A 15,920-nucleotide genomic window follows, 5' to 3' on the forward strand; every position below is an offset into this window, starting at 1 on the left:
TAGCAAGTTCATATTTAGGCTGCAAGCCTTCACCAGTGACTCCTGCTTTGGCACTGTGTTGTTTTGGATTACTACCGACTGGCACATGGATTACTACGTACTGATGGGAGACTTATTATTTATAGTTTTTATTTGCTAATATATTAATTGATGATGGACTATATTCATTCACATATTCACTGTTGATGGACTGTACATACATTACCCAGATACTAACTGTTGAAGCCTGTTAAAGATAGATAGTTGGATACACCTTTTTTTTTATCCTGAGGGAAATTCAGTTGTCATAGCACCGCAGCAAGAACAACACTGCACACTTCACAGTGTACAATATTAATGCTGTCAGTGTTGTGTATTCATTTGCGATAGATGTATTCATTATATTCTCTGCTAATACTAGACTACATTCAATTCAGACATAATTTATTGATGTGACAGCTTGAGTCATTCAGAGACGCAATGCATATGTATTGTGTCTAGTCTAACTATTTTATATTTTTTCTAGATTTTTTTTCTTGGCTCTTGACTCTTTATATATACATATGTGTATATATATATTTTTATTTTTTATTTTTTTCGTCCCCCAAACACAATTGCACATACAGTACAAATAAACACTTCACTGAGACTACATGTTCCTATGTTTCATTGTTATGTTAAATACTGTGAGCCCCCTGGGAATCAATAAAGATTAATAATAATACTGCCCTTGAATTTCGCTCTGGATGACCAATTGTGCTCTTCTGGTCAAACTAGATTTATGGTCATCTGTCAGGCTGAAAGTCAGCATATATATAGAACATATGTAAGTAATCCTGGACCATGGCAGGCTCTGGATTTATAGTTGAAAAGTAACTAAGCACATTTACTCAAGTAATCTACTTAGGTACAATTTTGAGGTACTTTTATTTTATTTGAGTATTACTTTACTTTACTAGGTTTAGTAAAAACTGCACATTTGACTGTAATTATTTGTCAGCTTGACTTACTTTGCAGATTTAGATTTAGATTACAACAAAACATAAATTAACTGATGAATTATGATTTGTTGTTTTAGGTTAAGCTACCCAACAACAGCACATAAAGTAATCATCCCCACCTTTAAAGTGATGAACACTATCAATGATATGATTGTGAAATGGGCCACTCTGCATAATGAGTAGCTATGCCTATGCACTTTTACGGTTGATAGGCTACTGTAAGTATATTTTGATGCCAATACTTTTGTACTTTTACTAAAGTAACATTTTTAATGCGGGACTTTTACTTTATTTCTACATTATGGTAGCCTGTGCTTCTTTTACATAAGATAAGGGGATATCTCACCATAAAACACTTCTGGCTTTTGCGCTGTGCACCCCAGACAGTTTCTAAACAGCTTGATTCAGTATTTAGATATTTGATATTAATTTGATCAGATAGATTCCCTCCTATATGAGCCCATTCAACTTTAAACACCTAAACCATTTTAGACTCATTGAAAAGTGAAACAATCATGGTTCTGGTGACTGAAAAGGCGTAATTGTCCTTAGTTCTAATGCACTAGGGACCATCATTTTTATTAGGCCTATCTTTTATTTTATTTTAACGGTAGAAAAAAATTAAGAAAAAAAATCATGAAAATAAAAATCTTGTTCTTGGTTTTCTGACCAACAAGTACGCAAATGACATCCTAATACCACACTACTTATCCCAAGGGCGGACTCAGCTCATTTAGACGAGGTGGCATTACACTGAGTCATCAGCTGGTGGCCTCAGGTTTACAAGCCATCACTGCTGGTCCCCCTTGATCATTAGTGACGCGTTGCACACCTTTCTGAGACATGAAAGAGCGTCTATTCTATAGCACTGTCCTGCTGACAGCTGCATCCTCCACGCTGCTGCTGTGTAATGACGTCCATTGCAGGCTGCCATGCACGCCACCTTCAAAAAGTAGCCTGCTACTTTGTCATATAACTTAATCACCAGTGGTGGAAAAAGTACTCACATTTTTTACTTGAGTAAAAGTATCAATACTGCAATGTATAAATACTCTGTTACAAGTAAAAGTCCAGAATTAAAAATGTACTTGAGTGAAAGAACAAAAGTATTCGCAATAAAATATACTTACTGAAAGTTTAGCCACGTTTTCACTACAGTGCCAGAATTTTTACAATATAGGCTACTCATTACGCAGAATGTCCCATTTCACAAGTTTCCAGATGTATAAAAATGCTTTGAAAATAGCAAATCTACAAGCTCACAACGCGTTGTGAGCTTGTAGATCAGCTATTTTCAAATAGCCTAAGTATACATAGGCTGAAGTGGTTAATGTATCTTTTGTAATAATAATCAAAATGTACAAAGTAGCTAGTAACTAAAGATTTCAAATAATTGTAGTGGAGTAAAAAGTAGGCCTACAATATTTGTATACTGAAAAATGGAAATACCTCAAAATTGTACTTAAGTACAGTACTTGAGTAAATGTACTTAGTTACTTTACACCACTGCAGGCTGCCATGCACGGCACGCCACCTTCAAAAAGTAGGATGCTACTACTTTGTCATATAACTTAATCACTGCCGGGCTCATTTGTCAAGGGGGTTCTCTTATAATGAGGAGATTGTAAAGGAAGTCTTGTTAAATGGGCGTATATTATAGTCTTTTATTTGTTATATCTTTCAAAGGTTCAACTCCTTAAGTTTCATCATTCATGCCCAGTTCAACTTCAGACATCATTACCCTCCTCATGTTTACCTTCCAGACAGAAGACACACGCATGCCTGACTTACCAGAGAGGTGTCAACATCCCAGGTGTAACTGCATCCTTTCATTCCTTCATTAGGCAGATCACATCAAACTGATAATTGTCGTCATGCCGTCTTAAAGACCCATTTCACACTAGAAGACAATCTAATTATTTTTCTTTCCTATTACACATTATCAGTCTATTTGACCTTATTCGCACCGCGGTGACAACAAGGAACGACGTCCTTCTAGAAGGTCACATTTTGGCACTTGGTGTTTTCTTTGAACTTTAATTTCGCCCAAGCTGTGAACTCATAAACTGCCCGGAGATCTCCTTCCTTATAAAAACGGACGGGCGATCAGTCCGTGGATCAGAATTAGCTGTTATCCACCCCGAATACCGTCCTCATCCACCCGAATACCGTCCTTTTCTGCATGAAAACCTGACAGGATTATTTCTAATACAATCTTGGAACCCATAGGCAAAAGAAAAGGGGGAAAATATATTTTTTTAAATTATTATTTCTAACATGGATTGTGCCATAGATGTTGATTCCGCTTCAGCCAAAATATTGGCGGAATGGGACTGGAAAACCCAGTCCAGTGTGTTCGGAATCGGAGGAGACGATCAGGATTCACTTGAGCCCAGTGCGTTTGGAGATCATGAACAGGATTCACTTCACTCCAACTCACCATCACAGTCCTCCTTCGACTCGATGTGCTCTTCACCCGAGACGACCTCCTCCAGCAACTCGTGTGGGCTTCATCAGAATGCCTTGGATTTCTCCTTCGGTTTCCCGGGCGGACATCACAGTGCAGCGGCTCTTCGTGCAGCAAGAGGTAGGCCTGCATACACTTAATTATTATTACATAATCGCCTAATGCAATTATTTGTTTGCAAACTCGTCACAATTGTCTCGTTTCCATGTAGAAAAAAAATTCTTATTTTTTTTGAAATAGCAGAAATAGCAGTCACTTCGAGACGTGTTGTAAGCTTGTAGATCTGCAAAAAAAAAACATTTTTTTGACATATTTTATTAAATATGTCAGTAATTTCTTTTATTTTATTTTATTTTTTATTTTATTTTTTTGTAAGCTTCTTCTATTTCTGCTATTTAAATTAAATTGAAAGTAGGCTATAACATTATTAAATATGTCAGTAATTTCTTTGTAGCCTATATTGAAGTTATTTGCCCTGTGCATTTTTTTTATTGTGAAGCCTAAAAGGCAAAGAAGAACATGTTCCAATGTTCAATGCCAAAAAAACACAATCACATCGTTATTAAATCGCAATTATTTGTGTGACAAATTACTTAAATTTGTGTGTAATCGTGACAGCCCTGGCAAGAAGACATCACCATCAGAGTCAGCAGGCCAAACAACAAAAGATGTCGATCAAGACGCGCGTGAAGGCCAGCGAGAGGGAGAAGATGAGGATGAGGAGCCTGGCAGAGGCCCTGCACGAGCTCCGAGACTACCTGCCGCCGCACTACAGCAAGAAGGGACAACCTCTGACCAAAATACAGACCCTCAAATACACCATCGACTACATCAACACACTTTCGGACATTCTAGACCGCGCGTAATGTGTGCAAATCTGACCGCACGCTCTACGCATAATAAGCCGACACTCGGCATTTGGTGTGATTATCGTTTGTTTAACCACTTAAATCCCACAATGGGTAGTAGCGTAACTCGAGTCCCTCGGGGGGTTTTCTGTTATTGTGGGGAAAGCTTTCGCTGAAAATAGCAGGTCAACAAGCTTAGCTCACAATGGATGGTTGTGAACTTGTGAGCTTGTCGATCTGCTGTTTTCAGCGAAAGCTTTCCCCACAATACCGATTCTGGGATTTAAGTGGTTCAAGGTTAATATTATATTTGTGTTATGTTGTTATTATGTTTTTCTTATATTTGCCCCTCAGTGTAAATATTCTACAGTGGGCACTTGACAATCGTTTTGTATATTATGGGACTGTCTTTTTCATTATGAATTGCGTATGTCGGAGACTTTGTATTTAGTCATAGAGGGAAATCAAATTGTGTGTGAACTGATAATTAAATCTTATTTGACTCATGATCGGCCGTATTTTATATTGTCAACTCTGTGACCAATATTTCAGATTCTGATTGTTGCCAATATTTATCTTTATGAAATGATTTGAACTTGGGGCTTTATATCAATGAACCACTTTAGCAGCCACGTAAAATGGGTAAGCATGTCAATTTATACCCCACGAATGGGAATACAGTGAGAGAAATAAGCAGCCAATCAAATTCCAGTGTTTTCCTCATAGGCGGGACTCTGTGGTACGATGCAGGGTTGCCATGTCCGCTTATTATAAGCGATTTAGGGCTTGTTTTTCTGTGAAGTCAGTTGTAAATATTGGTGGTTGCGGGTTGCGTTTTTTTTTTGGGCTTGTTTCCGAAGTGTAGTTGCTTATTTGGGCTTGTTTCCTAAAGTTGCTTAAACCACTGGTTCTCAAACATGTTAAAATCAAGGACCCCCAAATGAATAGGTAGCCTGTTTGTCCACGGACCCCCATCTGAAAATATTTGGTCAGATTTGCGTTGAAATGTTAAAAAATATTCAAAATGTTTCACTTTTTTTCAAGATTTTTTTAAAGTAACAGATCTACAAGCTCACAGACAAGCTCACCGATGTGAGCTCACCGATGTAAGCTTGTAGATCGGCTATTTTCAGATATCCGATAGGGTATAAGGGTAACAGGACAGGTGGGCACCAAACCACCTGGGCACTAGGGACAACTGGGCACCAAAACCATCTGGGCACTAGGGACATGTGGGTGGGCACCTGGACGAGTGGGCATCTGAATTAGGATTTGCGTCCAAAGTGTTTTTCAACTTTTTCAACTTTACATCGCATCACATGCTTGGTAAGTGACATTCAACCCACTGTTCTTTAAACCCCCAAACACAACACAGAACGAGGTCACTCAAAAGTACAATGTAATAGTTTATTTTCCAAAATAGTACTGAGGATTAAGTACACACACAGCGTTTCAAAGTACAATATAAGAGTGTATTTGCCAAAATAGAAGTACTGTTAAAAAATAGAACAAATTGGAAAATGGTATAATGCCAAAACGAATTAAGGATACCAAAAAATGGTAAAATGATCAATGTTAAGATAGAGAAAATATAGCTACTAAACAGTACACTATAAAATGACAGAAAAAAAGAGTTGCCTACTGTTAAAATAGAGGGGGGAAATGAACTGAACAAAAATAAATGCTGAACTAATTCAGGTGCCCACTCGTCCAGGTGCCCAGATATCTCCATCTAGGTGCCCACATGTCTCTAGTGCCCAGATGTTTTTGGGGCCTAGCTGTCCTGGTGCCCACCTCTCTAGATGTCCAGCCGTACCAAAAATATGGTGCGCAGATGTCCCTAGTGCCCACCTGTCTTCGTTTAAAGTGCTCATGTGGCCTAGTTGCTTCTTTTGGGCTTGTTTTCCTAGACCTGGTTGCTTATTTCTCTCGCAGCATCTGGCAACAGTGGTATAACGTATTCCTCACGAAGACATCCCAACCCTGGATGGAGTGGAGCTACAGAAGCCGCCATTTCAAAGCGTGGGAGGCACTGGGAGCTAAGAGAAGACTATTTTGTACATAAAAAAATAAAAAAATAAAAAAATCTAAGATTTTTTTTATTTATTATCACAGAGTAGCTCTGTAGAGTATTTTTTTTCTGGATCTACCTTGAATCCGCCACGAATGTAAGTAAGAAATACATTGCACATTTCACAGCAAAGCATTGTACATCACAGAAACGCCCCTTGTCTAAGATCAACAGATTTTAGACACTTCTGAGGCCTATAAATGTGCTAGACTTGTTTTCTCTTTTTCTTTTCTCGTAACACGGTGATCTTGTTCATATCTTGCAGTGACCGATTTTGATATTGACCTCGCAATGGAAAGATGTGATTTTTTTTGCAGGCCTAAAAGGCGATTGCATTGTAGTTGAGTAAGATGCTTTTAGCCTACTACCATAAGCTCACATTGTGATAGATATAGCCTTCAATCAAGACTATCATGTATTTTATCGAGTCTGACTTTTACTTTAGTAGATACGAAAGTAAAAGTCAGACTTGATAGAATACATCTATGATAGTCTTGATCTTTGATTGATTGATTGATTGATTGATTGATTGATTGAATACTTTATTAACAGTTTGCAAAAAAAGTACAGAAAGTACAGTTTAATACAAATAATACAATGCTAAAAGGATTGAACCCAAGAAAGCACCATGGCTTGTTTCCATTGGGGTCCTGTCCTGTGTATTCAATCCAAGCCTAATAGAATAGATACCCACACGAATAAAGGTTAGAATGTCACCCTCATAGCTCAAAATAGGCTTATCAATGAGCTTTTCCTTGGGGAATATTCATATAGTCCCCAAAAAGTGCTTTGCCATGACAATTTTGGAGTCATTTGGGGGAATATGATCTCAATCTCACTGTTTTCTTGCTTGTTACAAAGATACAGTATAGCTGTATTTTAGTTAGGTATGTTTAAACGAGGTTAAGTGCATTCCACATCATATTCCTAAAGGCCGAAATTAATAAACTAATCTAAAAACATTTGTTTTTATTATTTATAATTTAACGTCTTTGACAACCTATAATACAGAGGTTATCTACACTACACATTCTTCAATGGAGGACGCCTGTCCTTGAGGCAAATTCTAAGTCATTACCAAATGCATGTCAGAATGAGCATGTTGAGACAGTCAGTGCCCTAGATAAGTCTGTACAGTATGTATGTGTTTGTCACTCATTCTGTTTCCCCCCTGAAATTATCACGGTATTAGTCATAATAATTATAGGCTAATAATAAACAATTACAGTAATTAAGGTATGGCTCTTTAAACAAAGTGACATGCTATTTTACACAGAATAAAGTATTATGCTAAGAATGTAGGCTACATTACCCAGTAGAATTCCATCTAAAACAAAAAACTATTTGTATTGGATGCAGTTAGTCCTTGTGTTCCCCTGTTCCATTTTAGCAGTGTTGCAGGTGTTAGATTTTATAGTATTGACTGGCATGCAGACTATTAATAATCTCCCCACTATCAGCTTTGGACTGCTGCAGTCTCAAAGCTGTCACTGGCTTAGATGGCCTTATGGAAGGTATGCCCAGTCTTAAAGCCTAACTATAGACATGATACTGCCTGTGATGTATGCAAATGCATTGCTATAATGCAATGTTTCATGTTTCAAATATCTGTTGAGTGAGCTTTCTCTACCATTGTAGAAAACAACAACACCATATTATGTAGTTTAACAATAAACCTAGTCTGTGAAGTGTGTGTACTTTGATTTACGGTAAATAGTGAGAGAACATTGCTGTCTTTTATACCATTGTTAAATTTAAGAGAGAAGTGAAAAAAGTGAAAGTGTGGTGGAGGATCCAAAGTACACTTTCTGGACCAGAACCGATGGTACTACCATGATATAGGCTTAAAGATATTTCTGTGATTCCTATCAAGTTCAAGTCAGTTCATTGTCATTTATCCTCCTCCAGGCTGAACAAAATGTTCCTCATAGACCAAGATGCTAACACAAAAATACTACATACGGAACACACATGAAAACATCATACTACACAGGAAAAGCTTCATACCACACAAAATAAAATTACAAAACAAAAACAAGGCAGGTTTGTGGGATGGTGTGAATACTGGTGGTTAAAGTGCGGTGTGCACACCCAAATATAAACATTATTTGAACATGGGCTGTATGAGTTTCCTACACACATGGTTTGGGTTTTTTCCCTTCATTTGAATGTGGTAAAGGCCTTGTGAAGAGACTCAGGACAGATTAGAAACAATACAGCTAAAAATACACATATTACACTGTATTAGAGTAGAAATACAGCACTTTGCAACATCAATCTTGATTTTCATATTGTTAACATGGCAATCAAATCATGTATTATTAGTTGACTTGTGATCTCTTCCAGATGGATGCAGACACAGAAGAGCAAGTACCAGAAACCATCGAAACATCGAAGGCTGCATCTGAGGAACCAGTAGGAAACAAAGCTCGGTTGGTCATTTGCTGACATTAGATACAATCCATACAGACTTTCACCCGGGCATTTGTCTTTGCCCAAGGTTAGATACCAAGGGCAAAAATGGATACCGGGGCGATAAGTTGTTTATCATAGCTCTATTTATTCATCAAGACAATGAGAAAATTGCTTTTGATTAACATAACTGTCAGCGAGGCACTGCGCTGGCAAATTAAATGGTAGTCTCACTGGGATTTCCTATAGTGCAGTGTTTCCCAACCTGGGGTCCAGCTAAGATCACAGGGGGACCAAAATGTTGAACATGTTGCACAAACTCAATAGGCTAATTGCCACATGTAACATCATTGTGAAGCATACTAATAGCATTGTTTTTTAGTATGCAGTCATAAATCATAAATAGCAGATCTACAAGTTTACAACATGTCGCATTACATTAAGCTCAAGTGGTTGGTTACCATGTCTGAAAAACAAGAGCTTGTGCGTGTGCACACATATGGGGTGTCACAATTTTATCAGATGTAAGAATGGGGGCCTCCAAGGACGAAAAATGTGGGAGCTGTGTGTGAGGAGGGAGTTATCAGACCTTGGGCTGATATCACCCTTTTATCACTCCCCTCACCCAGGGCAAATAAAGGATGGAGGAGGACATGATAAAATGTTATAACAACAGTAATATGGACTAGTGGCTATGGTAGAAGCGCGATAATGCAGGTTCCAAATTCTATTTGTAATTGCTTGTTTGTTTTTTATTGCACCATCTCTTCAGGGGACGTGGTGGCTTTAAGCCTCGTGGCCAAGGGGGTCGGATGGGCCGAGGAAGCATGCGTGGTGGACGGGGCATGATGATGATGAAAGGGTTTGGCCCACCTCTACGTGGAAGGGGTAGAGGGAGGGACGCTGTCACAAACGGCCTTGTGCCTATGAGGTACTTTACGGGAGCTGGTTAACATGTCTTATCAAATGTTATGTTTAGAACATTTTGTTAACTTACATTTTTTTGTCTCATGGTTATGGCACTTTCTAGTACAATGTAAACACTAACACGATATGGTCAAATTAGATAGACTTGGTGAGAGGAAATGGAATACAGGTCAGGATAAATGTTTTGTTCTTTCATTTTTGTCAAACCATTGTAAAGAGCACGTAAATGACAACTATACGAATAGTATTCGTGCAAGAAAACACAGTTTCAATGCTTTTACCATGTAACGTTACTCCTGGTTATCCATGGATTTAAACAACTCATTGATGATAGGATAACCCATTCTCCCACATGTGATTCCTGGCTTTCCATTGCAGGCGAGGGATGGGCAGGATGCGGCCATATCATCCAGACTTTAGAGGCCATCGAGAAGGTAGGGGTGGACCCATGATGGGCATGGGCCCGCCGCCCCCTCCACCGTTACCCATGCATCTTAGAGGTCCACCTTTCCCACCCATGCACAGGTGACGGCTCCCTTCAGCCTGAGCTTTTTTTATTACATTTTTGTTGTACAACTGTGGCCTGGTAAAAGTCAAGACCACTTGATGGAGAGGGGAAAGGGAACATGGATGTATGGTCACTTCTGCGACTTACAACATAGTCTAAGGGTCTTGATGAAAAGTGTGGGGAATATTCCTTGACGATGAGCTTGTCTTAAAATGCAATCTCTGTGTCTTTAAGTATCACTGAAATACTGCACCTCACCTCTCCCCCTGCAGGCGTGGCCCCCCTCCACCTCTTCCTCTTGGCCACCCTGGTTTCAGGGGGCGCCCCCCACACCCAAGAGGGCGAGGTATGCCACCCCCTGGGCCCCCACGCCACTTCCACCCCAGAGGCCCAAGAGGGTAAGATTGCTACATTATTTGCACTATTAGCTATTTAGGTAGGTCATACTTCTCTTCACTATTTCCTGACGTGCACACTGTTAGACTGCCTCCATCAATTTAAATCTAGCAGGTTGGCAAGTGAGCCCTTGCTTGCAGCTCAATTTCGGTCTTGTAACTCAAATGCCATCCACTTCTTTCCCTCCCTTTTTTCTACATCCTTGGTGTCAAATGTTCAACTTGATTTCCTTCATGATAACTTGCCTCCAAATTTTCTAATTTATTCCTCCTCTAAGATAATAATAAACAAGTACAAATTAAACATACCGTTTTGCCCCAGTTGTAAAGTTAATCCTATTAGTATTTAATAAAAGTTCATTAATGCATTTGGTAAATTAAAGCAATACATCCTGCTCAGGTATTCACAACCAGACTTTTAAATAGTGCATGGAACAATATAGAAAAAAATACATATTGAGTTTATCCTGCCTCTCAAAGGCACATTGTAGCTATAGACGTGAGAGTATCCTTCAGAATAAAAGATCAGGGCTTGCCGCTCTTATCAGAGTGTGCCCCATATTGGCCTAAAGCCAAGAATCCAATGTGTGATTTTATCCTTTTACACAGCTACCACAATGGACCAGTCTCTCCTCCGCATCCACCCCCACATGGCAGAGGCCAGAGGTGGCCAGGGCCCCCTGGTGGCCGACGATTTTAACACATCCTGCCCTAAATTTATAATCAAGCGCTTGTTCTGTAGTAGTGGGCCTACAGAGGTGTATTGAGTTAAAAAAAGAAAGAAAAAAGAATTGCCCCTGAACTGTGTATCATAAAAAATATTTTGGATATCTTAACAAAACACTCTGTAGCCAAATGTCTGCTTATTGATATTGTTTACTGGCAAAGAAAGAGCCTAATGTCAAAATGTCACAAGACACTTAAAATGCCTCATACCATAACAGTGTAAGGGCATTCCCACTTTCTGTTACTGTTAAAGACATGGTCTTGGTACTGTGAAATAGTTTTACATATTGTTGAGGACGGTTGTCACAGAATCCGTCTTGTCATTGAAGTTCCTTAGATGTTCTGTGGTTATTGTAGTGGTCACCTTGTGAGCCTTAAGATATTCATCTGACCCTAAATAAACAGAAAATGGGGTGACAAATGTTTGTGAGAGTGAGAGAATAAAAGTGAAAGATAAAGAGAGACCAGAGTGCACAACAGCCCTCAAAACACCAGTATTGACTAGTTTTTACACCTTGGACCTCCCTAATGTTTCTTTTGTTACGTGGAGATAGTTTTGTATTATAACCTCACCAGGCAGTACAGCATCTCAAAAAATGCTATTTTAGATGCACTATTTTCAGGTGATAACACAGTTACATGTCAAGTATACATGATTATTATTTAATATTATATCTCATATCATTAATGTGCAGCTAGTTTAAGTCATGAGTATTGCTGTTTGGGAGATTCATGTTTGTGTTCAGCAATCTATATCGTTAATGGGTCAAAGACAACATTTTGAATGGACACTATACTGAAATGATATATCTACAAGCATTTATACATGAAAGCAAACTCCATATTTGCTTCACTTAAGTATAAGGAATTATTTACTGTACCTAGTTTTTTGAAGTGTTATTATATACTCTTTATTTACTGTAATTAACATAACCTTTGTGAATTTGTGAATGTGTTTTTTGAACCCTTTCAAGAGGTATGCCGTAGTCATGAAGAAACAAATAATAAAAGTAAAAATAAACTCAACTTCTCTTTTTATTGTTCATTCACAGTCAAGTCTGACAGTTGCCATTACAAGTTTGCAACATATCTGCAATTTATCAAAGAATGGATGACATCCAAATATTATACAACTACTCAGTGGTCTGATTTTGTTGTATACGTTATTATGATATTTTAAACAAACTGAACATTTAATTGCAATACCATTGCGAAACTGCTGCAAACATCCTGAGTATTAATATTTAAAACATTTTTTTGCTATAGCTAGTTTGGAGGACCAAGAGCTCTTATGGGAAATATTAAATGATAATAAAATGGACTGTATGCTGAATGATAGACTTATCATTATAGATACATAATTGCTGAGGGCTGAAATGTGTTATCACTGCAGACCAGAAAGGTCTTGGAAATGGTTACATTTAGTAAAACAGTATTGTTTCTTCTGAAAAGGAATCTCACTCAAAGAAGGGATACTACCACATAACCACATACAAAGCATTGTTTAACTGGAGGACATGCAACCATTCCGCTTGAAAGCACTGAAATGCTTTTTCACAGAATTATATATCTTACAGCTCAAATCCCAGTGGTAGCATGTTTAAAAGGAGAGCATCTTCCCCAAAGGAACACCAACAAAGAGGTGGCCAGGGCCCCCTGGTGGCCGACGATTTTAACACATCCTGCCCTAAATTTATAATCAAGCTCTTGTTCTGTAGTAGTGGGCCTACAGAGGTGTATTGAGTTAAAAAAAAGAAAGAAAAAAGAATTGCCCCTGAACTGTGTATCATAAAAAATATTTTGGATATCTTAACGAAACACGCTGTAGCCAAATGTCTGCTTATTGATATTGTTTACTGGCAAAGAAAGAGCCTAATGTCAAAATGTCACAAGACACTTAAAATGCCTCATACCATAACAGTGTAAGGGCATTCCCACTTTCTGTTACTGTTAAAGACATGGTCTTGGTACTGTGAAATAGTTTTACATATTGTTGAGGACGGTTGTCACAGAATCCGTCTTGTCATTGAAGTTCCTTAGATGTTCTGTGGTTATTGTAGTGGTCACCTTGTGAGCCTTAAGATATTCATCTGACCCTAAATAAACAGAAAATAGGAACACCAAAGGAACACCAACAAAGAACACTCTGATATGACCTGTATGTTAAACTATTAAAGGAGAGTCTTATGTCAGCATTTTTTGCTATATTTCAAACCAGGTCAAGAACGTTTAGCAAATCTGAAAAACTATTTTGGGCAGTGGCCCCAAAATTCTTCCCCCAAACTTTTAGTCTTTCATGCTTTGTTTGCATGAATTCTCTGTACTTTACATAGAATAGCATGATTACTAATTAAAGTTTGATTTTTGATTAAATATTTTTTTGTTTTTACTACAGTAGGAATGCTTCTTGTATCCTATGTGCTTTGACATATAATGGATTATATCATTTTCAAAATAGTTTATCTCTTCCTAAGTTCTGCAAGTCTTTGAAAACATAAACAAAGCCAATTCATGCATTGCCTATTAATCCAAGGCATTTAATAAAATCCCAACAGAACGATGAGTATGGTACCACTGACACAAACAAGAACACGTCATTATCTCTGGATGGGACTGAGTTTAACCACCAAGCCACTCAGAGACTGCAAGTTATTCAAACATGGCTGTAGAACATCAACATCAGGGGTTCACAGGGACCTGTCCATCTCAGGGTGTTACACCTTTCCCTTCCTCTGTCTGCCTTTTTCCTCTTTAGAACTTTTATTGTATTTCTCTGCTACCCTTTCAATCTTTGCCGTCCCTTCTGTTGCTCCCTGTGGCTGATTGTTAACAGACTGACTGTTGTTGTCTCCTGAAGGGGGGCACACAGTACAGTAATCCTACCAGGCCAAAGGACCCAGGCTCCCATATCTCTCCCTCCTTCAAAAGTGACACCACAGCTGAGATCCAGCTCTTCACTCAATAAAAGGTGAGCTTCATCTTGTGTCTGAATCCCCATATCCCTCCCTCTCTGTTGCCTGGAGATTCTCTTTTTCAGGATGGAAGCAGAGAAAACCACTGAAACATAAGACACATGGAATCAGGTGAGATCAAATTAGTATTAGCTTGATTAAAAGAAAACACTATGTATTTATTCTTTGGAAGGACATGAATTGCCCCATTCAAGGGTTTGTCAGGATTTTCATATGAAAAAACACATTAAGAATCTCTTAACTATCAGTACAAGCTCCTCCCCCATGCAATTTTGTGATGTTGCATTGTATTTATAATTCAGTTCTGTGGGTCACACTGCTGGCAGTACAAACGCACATGTTTATAATGGACCATTCAGTGTGGACAATTGTCTTAAACAATTATAATTCGAATTGTTATAGTCTTTAACTGCATATCAATAGTACTAGGGGTTATGCTGTAGAGACGTGCTAGCGTTTTGCTTTCATTAAAACAAAAAGACAAATGCTTCACTTCAGATGCATACGTTTACATTCATAATTATTGGTACAACTGCAGTCATGCAGGCAACAGCTCTATCTACCAATAAGATTTTACACAGCGATTCGAGGATTTAATTCATTTAGCAATATTGCGTTACTTAGTAACATGAAAAATTCAAATGCCAGATTTTGGTTGAGTCCACACATTTCGCTTTGCTTTCATATTGAACATAAGCTTAGCCTAGCCACCAAGCCCATTTTCAACCCTTTATAATGTTAAACTGTCTCTTGTTTATAGTCAAATATGCCAGTGATTTTCATCTTGTGAATCAGTCTGAATCAATTGATAAGACAATAAAATCACACCAGGCCAAATATATTTCTGCTGATAATGTGAAAGTATGAGGGCTTACGGCTTAATAAGAGCCAAATAAATGACAGCTCAACTGGAAAGGAAGACCGGTCAACCAGGATTAACCTAATTTCGACTTAATTGTATTACATGTCAGTTTCCAAAAACTCTGAAAATCAGTTATTACTGTTTAAATACAGTGAGGAAGCGGCAAACATCTATCAGGCATTTATTTTTGTGGGGAAACAATTTGAGTTGCATCCCAGGTTATTTAGCTATAATGCTTTTCAGTGTTTGAAGCATCGGAGCGAATCCCTGTGTATATGACTCAGTCTGGTATAATAGAGTAATGCAGTAGGAGAAGAACACACTTTGATCCAGGAGAGAGGGATGGAAAGCAGGTGCTCTATTCTTTATATACAGATGGGTGACAAATTAAAGGAACAACCTGAATAAATGAGTGGAGGAACATCAATGCATCTACTTCCATTTAGTTGGACTGCGTGGTATAATTAAGCAATTATTATCCTTTACCATATATCCACAAGTGTACATAACATCTAAATGAAACACACTCATGATTGCCCATTACCTTCACCTGCATTTACCATCTGACAAGTACTGTATTAATTTCTTACAGGGTGAAACCACTTTGCTTTTACCTATAGTTAGTATCCAGATTATTCAATAAACAAAAAGTTATAATCATTATTGTGTGCTGGTCCTTTTTTTCTACATTCAGAGTAATCAAGTCCAGAATCCAAAAATGTATGTAGCAATGTTGCTATAACAAACTACAA

General features: G+C 38.2%; 2 protein-coding genes across 3 annotated transcripts; both read left to right on the forward strand.

Annotated features, from left to right (window-relative positions):
- Positions 1–3,257: 3,257 nt before the first annotated feature.
- Positions 3,258–4,313, forward strand: msgn1 (mesogenin 1; the record flags this gene model as incomplete). The annotated part of the gene is made up of 2 exons (XM_080452763.1): positions 3,258–3,567; positions 4,066–4,313. The coding sequence occupies 2 exons, from the start codon at positions 3,258–3,260 to the stop codon at positions 4,311–4,313; spliced, it is 558 nt and encodes a 185-aa protein (XP_080308889.1).
- A 1,817-nt stretch (positions 4,314–6,130) lies between these two features.
- Positions 6,131–15,800, forward strand: LOC308103363 (uncharacterized protein). 2 transcript variants are annotated; one of them, XM_080453300.1, is made up of 6 exons: positions 6,131–6,463; positions 8,713–8,798; positions 9,551–9,709; positions 10,084–10,230; positions 10,486–10,611; positions 14,192–15,800. In XM_080453300.1, the coding sequence occupies exons 2-6, from the start codon at positions 8,713–8,715 to the stop codon at positions 14,304–14,306; spliced, it is 633 nt and encodes a 210-aa protein (XP_080309426.1). In that variant the 5' UTR covers positions 6,131–6,463; the 3' UTR covers positions 14,307–15,800. The 2 variants fall into 2 exon arrangements, with proteins under 2 accessions (XP_080309426.1, XP_080309427.1); XM_080453301.1 differs by lacking the exon at positions 14,192–15,800 and adding an exon at positions 11,218–12,360.
- Positions 15,801–15,920: the final 120 nt, after the last annotated feature.

Source organism: Gymnoscopelus braueri (assembly GCF_963280865.1).
Source record: "Gymnoscopelus braueri genome assembly, chromosome: 16".
NCBI classification, from domain to species: domain Eukaryota; kingdom Metazoa; phylum Chordata; class Actinopteri; order Myctophiformes; family Myctophidae; genus Gymnoscopelus; species Gymnoscopelus braueri.

What these genes read in the sequence shown, in the direction of transcription:
- LOC308103363 (XM_080453300.1), top strand. Translation starts at nt 8,713, where the DNA reads ATGGATGCAGACACAGAAGAGCAAGTACCAGAAACCATCGAAACATCG. An exon ending in AACGGCCTTGTGCCTATGAG is followed by an intron (nt 9,710 to 10,083) that starts GTACTTTACGGG and finishes TTTCCATTGCAG; the next exon opens with GCGAGGGATGGGCAGGATGC. An exon ending in CACCCCAGAGGCCCAAGAGG is followed by an intron (nt 10,612 to 14,191) that starts GTAAGATTGCTA and finishes TGTCTCCTGAAG; the next exon opens with GGGGGCACACAGTACAGTAA.